At 48.3% G+C, this 18148-nt stretch overlaps 1 protein-coding gene across 1 annotated transcript; it reads left to right on the forward strand.

Moving 5' to 3' along the window:
* The first annotated feature begins 1201 nt into the window (after positions 1-1201).
* On the forward strand, positions 1202-16890 carry ZNF74 (zinc finger protein 74). Its single transcript, XM_043558120.1, has 5 exons — positions 1202-1729; positions 2121-2206; positions 12886-13012; positions 13464-13559; positions 14287-16890. The coding sequence occupies exons 1-5, from the start codon at positions 1696-1698 to the stop codon at positions 15948-15950; spliced, it is 2007 nt and encodes a 668-aa protein (XP_043414055.1). The 5' UTR covers positions 1202-1695; the 3' UTR covers positions 15951-16890.
* The last annotated feature ends 1258 nt before the right edge of the window (positions 16891-18148 follow it).

Genomic DNA, 18148 nt, shown 5'->3' on the forward strand with positions numbered 1-18148 from the left:
CACTCTTTCTCAGGGGCACACCCATATACACACACACACGAGAAATGAGGCAAGAAACACACAGAGTCAAAATGAACATAGGGTGATTGTGCAACAGATACAAAGAAACAAGATCTGTAAGACCCACAGAGACACAAATATATATACACAGGTTCACCTATACACAAGGACTCACACGATAACCAGCCCTATAATACAACAACCACTCACCACCACACTCACAGATTCACAACCAGACTTGTGAGATTCAGATACACACAGTCTCACACCCACCCAGGCTTTTGCCCTGGGGTTGCTATTGAACACTGTCTGCACTGAGCACAGCTCGCTGGTGTCAAATGAGACCCTGTATGTGGCCAAGCCTACCTGTAGTCAAGGTAGGGGTCTGAAAAGTTTCCAGTCTGCCTCACCCCAAACTAGCTCTCAGGAACCTGGTAATAAACTTCTTTCTGGAGTTACTCGGCCTGGGTTCAAAGCCTGGCTCTTCATCCTCCTGGCTGTGTGACCTGCGACAAGTTACCCCACCACGCTGTGCCCAATTTTCCTCATCTCTAAAACGAAGGTAATAATATTTACCAAACCTCACTGAGCTGTTGTGAATGTTCTGCCAGAAAATACATGTCAAGCTGTTTCCAGGCAAGAAAGGTGCCTGGCATGTTGTTGGTCCTCAATAAATATCGGCATCATCACTGTGATAAAGTTACGGGACTGTGCCAGAGCTGTGCCACAGCCCAGATCCTCCTTCCCAAGCTCCTAAGGGTGGGCAGTCCCACCAGGGCTCGGGCTCTCCCTTCTTCGGGGTCCAGGGTGCAGGCCACCACCTCTAGGGTCCCTAAGACCAGAGGCCTGAGGATTCGCAAAAATGAATGTGGGTCGGAGCCCACCCGACGCCATCTGGAGGCATGGACGAACTGATAGGATATTTCCACGTTTCTGGGTACCGTCCTCTCACATCCCCAATGAGAGAGAGAGAGAGACACTCACTCCACTCATTCACTCACGCACCCACCCACCGAGACACAAGAGCCTTATGCAGCAAAGAGTGGGAGGAAGAGTGGGGCGGGGCCAGAGAGTTTAGTTGCTGCGCTGGGAACTACATTTCCCAGAAGCCTGTGCTTACAAAGCCGGTTCGCGTCCAGGTGCCAGGCAGCTCCCGGACCCCGACTGCATTCTCTCAATGGAGTCCGCGCCAGCGCGACGCAAAGGCTACCGGAAGTTGTAGTTCGCGTCCGGTCCGCGCAGGCGTACTTTCCCGCGGCGGTCGCTGAGCTGCTCCTTTGTGGTCGTGGGTCCGCTTTTGTGGGAGGCCGGCCCGCTTGCTCGCGCATCTGTCCGAGCGTCGGTCGGTCTGTCAGTCCGCGGAGGGGCCGTGTTCTACGCCCGCTGCCTCCGGACGGCTGAGCTTGAGGCCGGCCCTGGTCCCCCGACGCAGTGCCCCAGGTCGCGGGTGATGGGGCGTGAGCGCAGCCTCGGGTGTGTGGCGCTTGCCGAGCCAGCTTGACCCCGACCTTGAGGGGAACTCAGGAGTCTCCGCGTGCGTGACCGTGCAGCCGGGAGTGCGCGTGCAACCCCACGGGGCTCCCCTGCAGGCTGTCCCTGAGCCCCAGGAGCAGGACCCGCGCCTCTGGGCCTGGCCTGGGGCCCAGGAGGCTGCAGAGCTGCCCACGCCTCCGGGGAACACTGCCGAGGGGTGCCATGGAGACCCCTGCCCCGAAGCCCCAGGAGACAGGTACAGTTGACTCTTCTAGTCACTGGGTCTGTGGCCTTGCGCTTGAGACTGACACCCAGAGATGTCAGCCTAGTTTCCCAGAAGCACCTAGCAGAGTCAGGCCACCGTGCGCACCCGTTTACTTCCACGTCTCAAGCATGCTGAAGAGGAAGGGAATGGCAGTATTCTTCCTTCTTGATTGGAGTGCCTGAGACACTGGCAGAATTAATCCCTGATGCCTATCGGATTGTATTGGATATTAGGGTTCCCTCCCTACCCCATCTATATGGGCGGTTCCTGACTTCTCTCTGATCCTCCCCCATGCCAGGGGTGGAGTGGGCTCTATTTAGTTCAGCCATGCGCCTGGTGGCTATGGGCAGAACAGCCCCTTTGACTCATTTCTCCTCCTCAGCTCTGCCCTCCCAGGAGCCTGCTCTTACCCTCAGAAAGAATCCAGAGGATAAATTGGGTCAGGGTCTCCTGGAAGCCAGGTCCGAGGTGAGTAGTTGTCTTTTTTTCCTTCTGAACATCTCGCTCTTTATAAAGGGGGTTGGCACTTTTCTTCTGCCCAGGATCTTCAAGTCATTCAAGGACCACCTCTCCCCCTCTCCCAATCTGGGGTGCCTGCTCTCCCGTCCTTAGGAAGCTCTGGGCAAGGGAACAGCTCTGGTAGAAGAGTCCAAGTGTGCCCTTGAAATGAGTGTCCCTTCCAGCCTGATTCAGCCCAGTGGGTGGGTCATTTGCCCAGCATTATAGCAGGAGCTCAGAGGAGTGGTTTTAGTGGAACCTAAGCACGTAGATGACAGCTCACCCAATCACTTCAGTCACCTTCACATGCAGACCTGGGGGATGGCCCTCCTTGGGGAGAATTTTCTGGGATGGAATCAGGTAGGGGGGTGTGGAACAGTTGAAGGAAAGGCTGCATTGCAGCACCAGGGTAAGAGTGTTGGTAAGGGGGTGCGTCCCTGTCTGCATTTCCACTGTACGGACCCTGAAATGGGGTTGTCAAGGAAAAACCTGGAGTTTTAGCAGATTTGGGAGCTCAGCGAGGAATTGGCCCTGGGGCCATTTCTGCAGCTAAATAGGGCCCAAATCCCTCCTTTCACAGACTTTGGGTTTTGTTTCTCATTTTGTTCTACCACCCAAACCACCCCCATCCTTCACAGTATTTAAAAGGGTACAGTTGATAAAGAGAGTGTTCAGTAGTGAGAAGGGCTGGAGGATGGAGGGTCCTTTGACTTTTTTAGGGTTTTGTGATTCTGTTAACCTCCCACTTGAAAGGGGTCTGATTACAAAAAAATAGAAGTAACTATAAAAACCATATTATGAGATGTGCCTAGCTTCTGTAATGTGTTAGAATGCTCTTTTGTTCTATAAAACGCTCAAGATTGAAATGACTGTCAAATGCTGTATGTGATCTTTGATGGGTCAGAGATCCAAAAAATTCAATCAAAGGAAGTTTGGGACAATTGAGGACATTTGAAAATGGATTTATCTTAGATCATATAGTATCAACATTAAATTTCTTGGGTGTGATGATAACACTGTGATTGGGTAAGAGAGTATCCTTAGAATATACAAGGTGAAGCATGTGGGGTAAGGTATGATGTTTGCAACTTAGCTTCGAATGGTTCAATAGGAAGTGTGCATGCACTTGTGAGTGACTCCCTCAAGGTAGTACCTTTCTTGTTCATAGGTGTTATTCCTAAAGGATCAGCTTGTTAGATCCTTGAGTAACTGGTCCTCCTCTCCTGAGTACTCTTCTCTCCCAGCAGTCCCACTCAGACTCACAGTCAAGTGTTTTGCTCTCCTGGGACATCCCCCCCCCACCCCCACAGTCTTTTCTGACTTCCTTGCCAGTTTCAGTACCACACATTTGATTCCCACACCTTCCCCCTGGGATTTGTTTCCTATTCTACAGAATGAATGCACACCAGACATGGGCTTCTCCCAGTGGGTTGGGAATACCCCCTGATGGGCCTTCACAAGGCTCAGATCCTATCTTGCCCTTGCCTTTTGACACCCTCACACAGAAGCCTTGTAGCCTCTGATAGCCCCCTTTCTCCAACACCACATTCTGTTGTCTCTGGAGCTTGTTTCTGCCTATGTTTCTCCTTTCTTCTGCTAATGCCATGACCATTATGCTTCATCCCTGCCTGCCTCAGTTATGGGCATGTTCTCAGCATGTGTCCTCACCCCCACTTTCTCATCTCCATGAAATCCAGTGGGTTTTCTGAATCACATTTATTGAGGTATAATTTATATAAAGTTCTCCAATTTTAAGTACAGGATTTGATGAGTTTTGTTAAATGTAACCAGCACCACAATCATAACATAGAACATTTCCATCACCCAGAAAGTTCCTTCAAACCCCTTTACAGTCAGTCCTCTCCCCCAATCCTGTGGCAGCCACAGTTTTGCATTTTTTAAGAATTGTGTATGGAAATACATAGTATGTAGTGTTTGCTTTCTTTTTAAAAAGATTTTTTTTAATGTTTATTTATTTTTGAGAGAGAAACAGACAGAGACAGAGCATGAGTGAGGGAAGAGGGAGAGGGAGACAAAGAATCTGAAGTAGGCTCCAGGCTCTGAGTTGTCAGCACAGAGCCCAATACAGGGCTTGAACCCATGAACTGTGAGATCATGACAGCTGAAGTTGGACTCTTAACCAACTGAGCCACCCAAGCGCCCCTAGTTTTGTTTTTTAAAGATTTTATTTTATTTTTTTTTTAAGAGGCAGACCCGTGAGTAGGTAGAGGGGAACAGAGAGAAATCTTAAGCAGGCTCCACTCTCAGCATGGAGCCCAACGTGGGTTGCAGTCCCATGACCCTGGGATCATGACCTGAGCCAAAACCAAGAGTTGGACGCTCAACCAACTGAGCCATCCAGGCGTCCCTAAATATTTTATTTTTAAGTAATTTCTATACCCAACATCGGGCTCAAACCCATAACCCTGAGATCAAGAGTTGGGTCTGCCAACTGAGCCAGCCGGGTGCCCCACATAGTTTTTAGTTTCTAATTTCATTTAGCGTAATGCTTTGAGTTCATATCATTATGTGAATCAATAGTTTGTTCCTTTTTATTGCTAAGTAATATACCATTTGTATTAGTTTACAAGGGCTGCCATAGCAAAGTGCTACAGATGGCTTAAACAACAAATTTATTGTCTCAGTTCTGAATGTTCAAGATCCAGATTTCAGCAGGATTGGTTTCTTCTAAAGCTGCTCTTCTTGGTTTGTAAAGGTACCTTCTCCCAGTGACTTCACATGGTCTTTCTCTATACATGTCTGGGTCCAAAGTTCATTTTATTATCAGGACACCAGTCCTATTGGATGATGGCTCACTATAATGACTTCATTTTGCCTTTATTATCTCTTTAAGGACCCTCTCTCCAAGCATGGTCATTTTTCTGAGGTACTAGGGGCTGGGACTTCAACATGTGAATTTGGAGGGGTCACAACTCAGCCCAAAAGACTGTATGGATATTTACAATTTGTTCATCCATCTACTAGCTGAGGGATATTAGGTTGTTTCCAAGTTTGGGCTATTACAAGTAAACCTGCTATCAATATTTGAGTACAAATATAGATATTTGTACTCTGTTTTAAATTCTCTAGAATAAATTGTTTTAAATTCTCTAGAATAAATACCTAAGTGGAATTGCTGAGTCAAATAGTAAATATATGTTTAATTATCAATTTTATCGATCATTTCCAAAAGCCATCTTTTGATTTGATTTTCTCTATTGAATTTCTGTTTCCTATTTCATTGATTTTAGATCCATATTATTTCCTTCCTTTACTTATTTTGGTTTCTTTTTTTAAAATTAAAAAAAAATATTTATTTATTTTTGAGAGAGAGAAACAGAGACAGAGAGTGAATGGGGGAGGGGTAGAGAGAGAGGGAGACACAGAATCTGAAGCAGGTTCCAGGCTCTGAGCTGTCTGTACAGAGCCTGATGTGGGGCTCGAACTCATGAAGCATGAGATCATGACCTGAGCCAAAGTCAGTTGCTTAACCGACTGAGCCACCCAGGTGCCCCTACTTATTTTGGTTTCTTAAAGTTGAAACTCAGATATTGATTTGGCACCTTCCTTCTTTTCTCATATACCATCCGATGCTATAAATTTCCCTCTTAGCACTACCTTAGCTACATCCCACAAACTTTATGTTGTATTTTCATTTGTATTCAGTTCAGAATAGTTCCAGTTTCCATTGTGATTTCTTCTTCAACCATGTGGTATTTAGGAATGTGTTGTTTAATTTCCCAATATTTAGAGGATTTTCCAGATACCTTTCTATTATTGATTTCTAGTTTAATTCTGTTGTAGTTAGAGAAGGAACTTTTGTATGATTTGAATTTTTTCAAATTTACTAAGATTTATTTTATTGCTCAGAATGTGGTTTACCATGATAAATGTTCTATATGCACTTGAAAAGAATGTGTCTTCTGCTTTTGTCAGCTAGAGTGTTATGTGAATGTTAATTAAGTTGAATGATGTGTTAATCAATTGTTTTATGTCCTTACATATTTTTTGCTTATGTGTTCTATCAATTATTGAGAGAGATTATTGTTGAAATTACCAAGTATAATTGTGGATTTGTCTTTTCAGTTCTATCAGGTTTTTGCTTTATGTATTTTGAAGCTCTTTTGGTAGGTACATCTATAATGTTGTGAGCTTTTAATGAATTGCTGTTGTGATGATGACCATTACATAATCACATAGTGATTATTATGTAACATCTCTCTTTATCTCTGATGATGTCCTTTGCTCTGAAATCTGCTTTGTCTAATGTTAATGTAGCCACTTCAGCTTTCTTTTGATTAGTATTTGCAGGATATATCTTTTCCCATTCTTCTACTTTTAAACTACTTTTGTCTTTGTTTTTCTTTTTTTCTTATTTGATGTTTATTTTTATTTATTGTGTATGTGTGGTGTATTTGTCTTTGTTTTTTTAATGTTTATTTATTTATTTTGAGAGAGAAGGATCATGCACAAGCCAGGAAGGGGCAGAAAGAGAGGGAGAGAGAATCCCAAGCAGGCTCCACACTGTCAGCATAAAGCCCAACACGGGGTATGATCTCACCAACCGAACTGTGAAATCATGACCTGACCTGAAATCAAGAGTCGGACATTTAGCCGACTAAGCCACCCATGTGCCTTTGTCTTCATTTTTAAAGTGGGTTTCTGTGGCTGACATATAGTTGGGTCTTAATTTTTTAATTCGACTTGACAATCTTTAATTTTCAATTGGAGTATTAAGACCATACACATTTATTTATTTGTTTACTTTAAGTTTATTTATTTATTTTGAGAGGAAAAGAGTGTGTATATGCAAGCAGGGGAAGGGCAGAGAGAGAAGGAGAGAGAGAATCCCAAGGAGGCTCCACACCTGCAGTGCAGAGTGGTAGCTCAGTTTCACGAACCATGAGATCATGACCTGAGCTGAAATTAAGAGTTAGACACAACTGAATGAGCCACCCAAGCACCCTAAGACCATTCACATTTCTTTTTTTTTAATTTTTTTTAATGTTTATTTATTGTTGAGACAGAGACCGAGCATGAACGGGGGAGGGTCAGAGAGAGGGAGCCACAGAATCTGAAGCAGGCTCCAGGCTCTGAGCTGTCAGCACAGAGCCCAACGCGGGACTCGAACTCACAGACTGTGAGATCATTACCTGAGCCCAAGTCGGATGCTCAACCGACTGAGCCACCCAGGTGCCCCAAAAACCATTCATATTTAATATAATTATGGCTATGACTGGATTTACATCTGCCATTTTGTTATTTGTTTTCTAGGTCTTGTGTCTTTTTTGTTTGTTTCTCCTTTATGCATTCTTATGAGGTAAACAAATACTATTTTAGTATACTCTTAATTTCTCTGATTTTGTTAACTTATTTTTTCCTTTTAGTTGCTTTACTAGATGCTAGAGTGAATTTGACTTTGTTGAGTGTTGGCTTTTTTTTGGAATTCTTAAATATTTCTGGAATTTGTTCTGGGTGGGCATTGCTTAGTATTAGTTGGATCTTTCAAGGCTTGCTCTTTAGGTTTTGTTAAGGTGGAGCCAGAGAAGGCTTTAGTCTTGCGCTAATTTTGTCAGACCACTGAAGCTCTTCTCTTCTGTGGACTTTTCTCAGTGCCCATTCAGCAGGAGGGCATTCCACTCTGGCTGGTGAGACCATAAACTACCCCCAACCTTGTGTGAATTTTAATAATTGTTCTACCTACTTCTTTCTGGTGTTTCTTTTCCTGGTTTGGGGTTGTTTCCTCCCAGGCACATGCCTATTGGTCCTCAGTCAGTCTCAAGTGGATCCAGAGTTCTGGGTCCTCTGCTCTGGCATGTAGCCCTAGAAATTTTAATCACCTGGACACCCTAAACTCTGTTCTCCTTCAAGTTGGTGAGACCACAGGTTCTGTCTGGGTCACCACTCCCCGCACTATAGTCTGGAAACTGCTTCCAGGTGGGAGGATCGGGTGGCTGTGGGGCTCATTTTGTTTCCCTTCTGTCAGAGGTCTGTTCTGAGCTGCGACTCGTCTAGTGTCTTGAATTCAATCATTGTTTCATACATTTTGCCCAGTTTAGCAGTTGTCTGAGGGAACAGGGCAAACCTGGTCCTTGTTACTTTTTTGTGTCTGGAAGCAGAACATGAAATGCAGTTTTTACCAGGCTGCTTCTTCTTCACTCTGCCAGCCCACACGCAGAATCTGTTCTTGTCCCTCTCTCCTGCCTTCCCTCTGTCCATCCTGCTGCAGAACACAGGCATCAGCACCTCAGAGCACATGTCTTCATCCTCTGGCCACAGCGGCACCTCCCACTGCTCCTCATCCACGACGACGACAGAGCTCCGTGAGCGGGAAGTATCAGGACACGCCCCCTGCCGGAGCCTAACTCACCCCATTTCTGGGCGCCAGCATGCTCTGCTGTGGCCTGCCCCTTCTCTAATGCTTGAGACAGGAGACATCCCTGACACGATTCTGGACGCGTACTGCTGTTTGTTCTCTTCTCATAGAGCCAGGGCAGGGTCTCCAGCCTCTTGGTGTGCCCAGCCAGAGAGGCCGGAGATGGCCAAGTGGGGACTGACAGACGCTGCGTCCTTTCCTTGGTACCTGAGACTGGGATACTTTCACCCTGCTTTATTTTCTCTTCAACCACAGGAGGCCCCACTGCTCCCAGTCTTTTCCCTAGCTGCAGGAAAACAGGCTCAAGGAAACTGGGTGGCCAGACCAAAATCATACTGCTAATCCCTGCCCTGCTTTGCTTTTCCTTCTTCTTTGAAAAGTAATTTTTTTTTAATTTACAAAACCAATATTTGCTGTGTAACAAAGTTAATAATCTTCTCCTTTCCCTGTACCTACAATCACATTTCCTTAAGACAGCCAGTGTCCTCAGTTTTGATACTTATTCTTCCACATCTCTTTCCTTGTTCACATGAGCAGCTTCCAGCATACGTAGACATGGGGCTTAACCATATTGTTCTAAAAATGGGATCAGACTGTACACATTCCAGTGCTTCCCTTTGTTTTTATGGACGTATAATTCACATACCATAAAATCCGTCCTTTTCAAGGGTACAATTCAGTGGTTTTGAGTGTATTCACAAGGCAGTGCAACTGTCAACTGTAGTCAGTTTTAGAACATTTCTATCACCCCCAAAAGAAACCCTATATCCATTAGCTATCACTCTAGCCCTCAGCAACCACTAATTTGCTTTTCGTCTCTCTGTATTTGCTTATTCTGGGCATTTCATATAAGTGGGATCATACCATATGTGGCCTTTTTTGGCTTCCTTCACTTAGCATAATGTACAACGCATACCTTTGGATAGCTGCATTATTTTCCGTGGTCTGCCTGTAGGCACCTACCCTAATTTAGTCAACCATCCTGATGCCTTGGTTGGTTGGTTTCTGGTAAGTACAATGCTGGCAATACTCAGCCTTGCATTTGCTTCCTTATGTGCAGAAACTTTGTTTCTACAGTGTGAATACCCAAAAGAGTAGAACAGTTCCCACTCCCACCAAAAATGCTTCCTCATTGCCAGGATGCCAGGTTTTAATTAGTGCTCCCCTGATAGGTAAAAAGTGTTACGTTATTTTGTTTTAATCTATGTTTTCCTGACCAAAAAAAAAAAAAAAATCATTACTCTTTTTATATGTCCATTGGAAATGTGCAGTCTTCCTCCTTGAATGGCTTTTTCTTATTTTTCAAATTTTGAAACCTTTAAGCAGAGTAATAACAACCCTCTGTGTACCTACTTTGCAAAATTAATGACTAAATTGTGTCATATTTGTTCCAAATCCTTTAAAAAAGTAAAATATTGCAGGTAAAGGCAAGAGGTTTTTTTGCATCCTTCCTGGCCCCCCATCTTCTTCTTCCCCTGCCCTCCTCAGTCTGTGACAGTATCAGAGGATGGTGACGAACGGCAAACACCAAAGGGCACCTGCCATCTGCCAGGCACTCGAGTGTGTGCTTCACACACAGTAGTAATTCATCCAGTCCTCTCTGTGATTAATGACATAGGTACTGTTAACAGACAAGGAAACTGAGGCACCCCCAATTCATAGAGCCAGGAAGGGCAAGAGTGGGTAGCCCACCCAGGCCATTGGGCTTAGAGCCTGTGCTCTCATCCACCAGACAGTAGAGCTAGATGCACATCTGAGTATCTGTAAACTCCACGCGGTGCCGTGTGTGGTTCTAGACGGTACCGTGTCAGGCATCACACTGGGCATGGTTTCCCTCAGCCTGCTTTTGTGCCCACCACACTGCTCTGAAGAGCTCCCCACAGGACGAGTTACTCCACCGTGTTCATTTTCAGTGCTGCACAATTTTCTGTGGTATATTCATCCCTACCGGTTGATGGGCGTTCAGCATGTTTCCAGTGTTTTCTCAGTTACTCGGGCTGGATAGGAATCTCAGAGTGAACTTCTGAGGCACAGGGAACACACACTCTCGGCTTCACTAGAGAAAGTGGAGCAGGTTTTGCCCTCCAAAATGGATGTCCCCCTGATACCTATCCAATGGTGTAAGACCATCTGTTTCCCCACGGACCAGCCCCCACTACTTACTTTCAGGCTTTAAACATTGTGCCTCTCTGCTGTGTGTGAAATGGTATTTTATTAATCATTTCTGTGTATCTAGTGTAGCTGAGCATCGCCTCATGTGCTTATTAGTCATTTGTCAGTGTTCTGTGAATTGTCTGCTTAAACCCTATGCCCATTTTCTTTTTTCTTTCTTCTTAGTGATTTGCCAGTGTTGCATGCAGAAAATGTAAACTTTCATGGAAGAAACGTAAATCGCCCCCTCCTGGTTTCTGGGTTTCCTGTCATGCTAGCGAGGGATTTAGGGAACTATCTCCCAGCAGCGCCCACATTTAGATCCTTGTCCCACCGAGACTTGCATTTTGTGTGTGTTATAAAGAGTGACTTTATCTTTCCTACTGCGTTATGTTGGTGTTTGTCTGCGGTCGGGCTGCCGTAACAAAATACCACTGACTTGGCGGCTTAAACAACAGAAATGTATTTTCACACAGTTCTGGAGGCGGCAAGTCTGAGATCAGGGTGCCAGCAGGGTCCGGTTTGCTGAGGCTCTCTTCCTGGCTCTTGCTTCTCAGGATGCGCAGCAGGGAGAGAGATCTCTTGTCCTCTTCAAATGCAGCCACCAAGCTTGTCAGATCAGGACCCACCCTTATGGCCCCTTGTAACCTCGGATACCTACTAAAGAGACCCTGGCTCCAAATACAGTCATGTCGGAAGTGAGGGTGTCCACATATGATTTCAGGTGGACACAGTTCTGTCCACAGCAATGGTGAAAACTGTCTAAAAGTATAAACCACTTTTTTTTTTTTAACATTTATTCATTTTTTGAGAGACAGAGCATGAATGGACGAGGGGCAGAGAAAGGGAGACACAGAATCCAAAGTAGGCTCCATGCTCTGTACTGACAGCACAGGGCCCAAAGCAGGGCTCAAACTCATAGACCGTGAGATCATGACCTGAGCCGAAGTCAGAGGCTTAACCGACTGAGCCACCCAGGCACCCCAAGCATAAGCCACTTTTAGAGCTGTTGGTCAAAGCTCTGGTGGTCCCTAAGGATGCCCCCACTCTTCCTGACCTCCTGGTAGGCAGAAGGCCTCATCTCAGGGCCTGACATTGTGCACCACAGTGCCTGACCATGGGTGCTGATGCAGGTCCAGGGTTTCCAGAGAAACCTGATGACACCTGGGAGCTTGGTTGTATGCCAGTCACTCCCAGCAAACACTTACAAGATGGGAGCCAGGCCTCCCCTGCTTGGTTTGTTCTTCATTGTTACGTCTAATGTAATGCCCTGTCTATGATTTAAGCCAAGATCCCACAGTACCCGTGTCTTTGAAGAAAGACACACCCTTGCCACCTTAGGTCAGTGCCCTGATGGGCCTGGAGAGCTTATATGCTGCTATCAAGGGGGATGCAGAGTGGAATTGGAGCGTGAAGAGCTAGAGGAACATTGGGGATGCCAGCCTGGAGGCTCCAGAGCCGGTGAGGAGCCCCAGGCAGCAGAGGAGCCTGGGGTTCTAGAACAGGAGTGCTTGCACGTGTCAGTGACCACTGTTGGGGAGAGTGGGAACAGGTCAGGACATGAGCTGAGGGAGGGCAGGGGAACAGGGGTCTGGTGGGAAGGTGTGGGAGGCAGGCAGGCAGAACACAAAGTGGCTCCCTTGGTCCTTTGGGCCTGTGCTGGTAAGTAGAGTTTACTTCCTTAGGGTGTAATAATGGCTTCCTGCCCAAAGTAGGGTCCTTTTGCAATGGTGAGATTTGAATAGGGCTTCTGGGTTCTTTGTACTAGTCTTTCAAGTTCTTAAGCTTGACATTCTTAAGCCTGGGAAGCATAGCATCTTACCCAGAACTTACAGCAGCCTCCAGCCCACTGAGGCACCTGCACCAGGGCTGACCAGTTAGCTTGGCCCTCCCAGTCCAGAAGGCCAGGGTCTGCATGGCCATTCCTGGTTCAGACGTGTTGTGTATGTTGGGCTGTAGATAGATGGCATCTACAGCACAACCTTCCATACTCAGGAGAAGGTCACCCAAGGTTAACCCTTCATTCCTAAGGTCCTGAGTCGACATATGGCTCCCTCGGAACCATGAACACAGTCTGAATCACTCCTGTCCTGAGTGAATGAGAATGTGTGTGTCATTCCAGGAATCGGTGACTTTCAAGGATGTGGCTGTGGACTTCACACAGGAGGAGTGGGGCCAGCTAGACTCCCCTCAGAGGGCCTTGTACCGTGATGTGATGCTGGAGAACTACCAGAACCTTCTTGCCCTGGGTAAGATAGCTCCTCAAGCTCAGCCTGCAGTCTGGGCATTCTGCCATGCCAATAGGTATTCCCAAGCCTCCCTTCGGTGCCAGGCCCAGATGCAGGAGATGTGGTCTCTGCACTGATGCTGGGCCTGGGCAGTGCATGGTAACTGCCAACATCCTTGCCTGGAGGTGGGGCTGGTCCCAGGGTGGGGGCCAGAAGAGAGGGAGGAGATGGACAGGGGCCTGGGAGCCCAGCCTGCCCTGGAGCTTTCCAAGGGAGATACAGAGGGGAACATTAGTACCCACGGGGTCCTCAGAGTACGTGCTTCATTTGAGGTTCTGCATGTGAGACCCCGTCCCCGGGGATGGCTCACACCTCTTAGTGCTGGGCTGGGCTGGGCTGTTTCCTGGCGCTGTCCTGCTGTGGGGAGCCACAGCACTCAGAACCACACACACCACTTCCTCCCTACAAACAGGACCTCCAGTCTGCAAGCCAGATGTGATCTCCCACTTGGAACGAGGTGAGGAGCCGTGGTGGATGCCCAGAGAAGCCCCTGGAGGGGCTTGGCCAGGTGAGCAGGGAACACAATGGAAGGATGTACAGACCCTTGCCTCTCAGTGCTCACACCCCCGCCCCCGTGTGGTCCTGCTTCCTTCCTTCAACACATACGTTGAACACCAACTGTGTGTGGGCAACTGTGCTGGAAATTCAGTGGTAAGCAAAACAGGCAAAAACCTCTGCCTTCTACTGGCGAGAGACAGAAATAATGTCCACATCTCTGGAAACATTCAACAAGTGGCAAATGGACAGGGGGCAGGGAGTGTGTGGAACCAGGGCTTCACTCACTGAGAAGAAGGCAGAGTCAGCCTTGAGTTGGGAAGGGAGGGGGATCAAGGTTCGCAGAGGTGGCTCCAATGGAGATCATCCCCCTGGCATGTGAGGCTGACAGGAGACTGATTTAGCTCTTAAAGAGATGTACATACATCAGAGATGTACATACACACAGCAGTCGATGTTTCGATAAGTGAATCATGTCCAACCGCCAGACCCCGTGAGCCCTGCCCCTTTCCTGGGTCCCTGACTCTATTTGGAATTTCCCATCTCCATCTTCCTCTGCCCCGTCTCTTGTGGGCTTGTAGCCATCTCACCCGAGATGCATGCCCCGAGCCTTGGCGTGCTCTGGCTGTTGGCCTCCCCTCTCTTCTCTGTGCTCACCGAACCCCCGGCAGACCACAGCCTGAGTTCTAGTGCCAGCTCTCCGCGTGCTTATGGAAGATTGCATTTTCTGTTTCTTACAGAAGGGGAGCCTGGGCATGAGGTGAAGGACGAGTTGTGTCAACGACAGGGTGTTCACAAGGAAGAGCCTTACCAGGAGCCCATCACTGAGCCACTGGTGAAGTCTAGCATCCACAGCCCCAGTCTGGGCAATGGGTGGGCCCGAGAGCATCCAGCAGCCTCTCTGGTGAGGGGTGAGGCCACACTGCAGAGGCCAACGCCCACCAGCTGCCGGGACATTTCCCTGGAGAGGTACCAGCAGGGCCATGAGGTGTCTGAGAAGGATTTCCCCTCTGGGCGTACCCTCTTCACCCCCCAGAACATTCCTGAAGAAGCAGACCCTCCTGATGGGTCCACCGAGGGCTTCCGGTCTGGTGAGGTGGCCACGAAGCACCGGAGAGCAGGCGCAGGGAGAGGCCCGTGCAAGTCCGGTGATCACGGTGAACATCTGGCCCCAAGCAGGAGGCGGGTGGCGGCCTCTGGGGATGGCCTCTTCGTGTGCAGCGAATGCGGAAAAGCCTTCCGCCAGAGCTCGTCCTTGACCCTGCACCGGCGGTGGCACGCCCGAGAGAAAGCCTACAAATGCCACGAGTGCGGCAAGGCCTTCACCTGGAGCACCAACCTCATCGAGCATCAGCGCATCCACACCGGCGAGAAGCCCTTCTTCTGCGGCGAGTGCGGCAAGGCCTTCAGCTGCCACTCATCGCTGAACGTGCATCACAGGATCCACACAGGCGAGCGGCCCTACAAGTGCAGCGCCTGCGAGAAGGCCTTCAGCTGCAGCTCGCTGCTCAACATGCACTTGCGCGTGCACACAGGCGAGAAGCCCTACCAGTGTGGCGCGTGCGGGAAGGCTTTCAACCAGAGGACGCACCTGACGCGCCACCAGCGCATCCACACAGGCGAGAAGCCCTACAAGTGCAGCGCGTGTGGGAAGGCCTTCACCTGCCACTCGTCCCTGACTGTGCACGAGAAGATCCACAACGGGGACAAGCCGTTCAAATGTGGTGACTGCGACAAGGCCTTCAACAGCCGCTCGCGCCTCACGCTGCACCAGCGCATCCACACGGGGGAGAAGCCCTTCAAGTGTGGCGCGTGCGGCAAGGCATTCAGCTGCCACTCGTACCTGGTGGTGCACCAGCGCATCCACAGCGGGGAGAAGCCCTTCAAGTGCAATGAGTGCGGCAAGGCCTTCAGCTCCCACTCCTACCTCATTGTGCACCAGCGCATCCACACCGGGGAGAAGCCCTTCGACTGCAGCCGCTGCTGGAAGGCCTTCAGCTGCCACTCGTCCCTCATCGTGCACCAGCGCATCCACACCGGGGAGAAGCCCTACAAGTGCGGCGAGTGCGGCAAGGCCTTCAGCCAGAATCACTGTCTCATCAAACATCAGAAGGTCCACGCCGGGGAGAAGTCGTTCAGATGTAACGAGTGTGGGGAAATGTTCGGCTGGAGCGCCCACCTTGCCGAGCACCAGAGACGACACAGCGAGGAGAAGCCCTTTGCCATTCAGTTCAACAAGCACTTACTGAGCACCTACTACGTGCCGGGCAGCCTGCTGGGCACGGGGGGCACGGGCGTGAGCGGCGTGGACCCACTCAACGCCCTGGACGTGGCAGAGCTCTTGTGCGTGGTGCAGCCCTCGGCCAGCAGGACTTTCCCGCTGGGCAGCAAACCTGGAAATTAGCATGGCGTGCTTGTTGTCATCAGCCTCGCTGCTTCCCCAGAAAGCACTGCGGCTCAGATCCACGTGCCTCAGATACAAGACTGGCCCTGCCGCCTGTGCCCATCTCCCCACGTGCTGGGACACCTCTCTGAGCGGTCGGCACCACCCTGGGAAGGGCTGCCCTATAGGAGGGAAGACGTGAGGGCCATTTGAGGATGTCCCGTCGTTCTGCTTTCCTTGGGCTTGCAAGTCCTCGGGACCGGCTCCTGGCATGATTTCGATCAGGAATTTCCTTTGTATGCTGTTATGTTTAGAATAATAATGTAATAATAGAAACAGAGTAAGTATGAACGCTATTCTTTCCAAGTGAACATTATTCTGTTCTGGGAGAGGAGAATAATCTTCACTGGTGGGGGTTTGGGAAAAGGCAGATTTCCCGGCCTGGCTTCATTGAAGCAGCTCTACTGCCGGTGACAGCACCTCTGTCTCAGAAGCCCAGCATTAGCGTAGCCAGGTCCTGACACACCAGCTTCGTCCTGGTGGGAAATGGTGAGCACACAGGCGGGTGCCCGGCATTCATCCAGGGTGTGGTGTTGGGGATAGATGTGTCTAGAAGCATGCCTTCACCCAGGCTGGCCAGTCTGCCCACAGGGCCTCCCTCTGCTCACCGGTTCAGCCCTGTGGGAGGAGCCCCTCTGAAGGGACCTGTCCCCCTGCTGTCTTCAGAGGTGGACGGGGTTCATCTGGAATTAATGTTTATTCCGCGCAGTCCTAAGCAAATCCAAGCTGCTTTCTCAGTGATAATACTTTATGTTTATAGAGAGAGCTATAGTTTATGAAATGCTTTTTAGTATACTTTGTAAATTATGGCAGCAAAATGACCACATTTCGGGAAATGTGGAATTAAGGAAAAGACTCCCATAATTGCTAATAAAACTGCATTTCGCACTTTGATACATTACCTTCTGCTTGTTTCAGAGTGGATTTTTACGTTACTGCAAACATAGTGTATATATCACTTTAATCTTTTTTTCCCACCTACTGCATAGCAGAATTTTTTCCCAAGTAACTGCACTGTCCTTGGAGTTACATGTGTTTTAAATGGAGGCATAATGTTCTATTAAATATTCTTTTATTGGATGTTGAAGTTATTTCCATGTTTTCACTATTATAAATCATTTCACAGTTATAAACTATTCTTCATAGAGCATCTTTTTGGGTTTTGTTTGGTTTTGTTTTTTAAGATTTTATTTTTGGGGTGCCTGGGTGGCTCAGTTAAGTGTCTGACTCCTGATTTTGGCTCAGATCATGATCTCACGGTCGTGGGACTGAGCTCTGCATCAGGCTCTGCACTGACAGCACAGAGCCTGCTTGAGATTCTGTCTCTCCTTCTCTCTCTGCCCCTCCCCCGTGCACACCCACGCTCTCCCTCTCTCCCTCTCTCTCTCAAAATAAACTTAAGGACCACCTGGGTGGCTCAGTCAGTTAAGCATCTGACTTCGGCTCAGGTCATGATCTCACAGTTTGTGGGTTCAAGCCCTGCATTGGGCTGTATGCTGACAGCTCAGAGCCTGGAGCCTGCTCAGATTCTGTGTCTCCCTCTCTCTCTCTGTCCCCTCCCCACTCATGCTCTCTCTCTCTCTCTCAAAAATGAATAAACATTTATAAATAAATAAATTAATTAATGAATTAAACTTAAGGAAAAAAAAAGATTTTATTTTTAAGTGATCTCTACAGCTAATGTGGGGCTTGAACTCACAACCCTGAGATCAGGAGTCACATGCTCCACTGACTGAGCCAGCCAGGCTCCCCCTAGAGCATTTTTTTGCATTATAGTTCTTTTAGCATTAAGAAAAATCTAAGAAAGATTTCTAAAAGTGAAATTTTTGAGGTAAAGGAACAGCCTCAAGAATCACCATTTTTGTATGTTTTTGGTGGTGTGTAAAGTAAGACCATTTCATTATGAAGAAATCCATCAGCAGTAGTGGTCAAGTAGGAATGTCCCCTGCCCAGCCGTCTCCAGGGACGGGACTCCCTTTTCAAAGCTGGGTGTCCACACGGTCTTCGTTCAGGCACAGTGACAACACAGCGATGCTCCTGGGCGCCTGCTGCTTCACCACATCCCTCCAGAGTGTGGTCAAGCCAGCCTGCCATTATGCAGTCCCCAGGGCCACATTGTGGCAGTTATGGACCCTTCTGTGACAAATAGGAAGACTTCT

The sequence above is a fragment of the Prionailurus bengalensis genome, chromosome D3, assembly GCF_016509475.1.
Source record: "Prionailurus bengalensis isolate Pbe53 chromosome D3, Fcat_Pben_1.1_paternal_pri, whole genome shotgun sequence".
NCBI classification, from domain to species: Eukaryota; Metazoa; Chordata; class Mammalia; order Carnivora; family Felidae; genus Prionailurus; species Prionailurus bengalensis.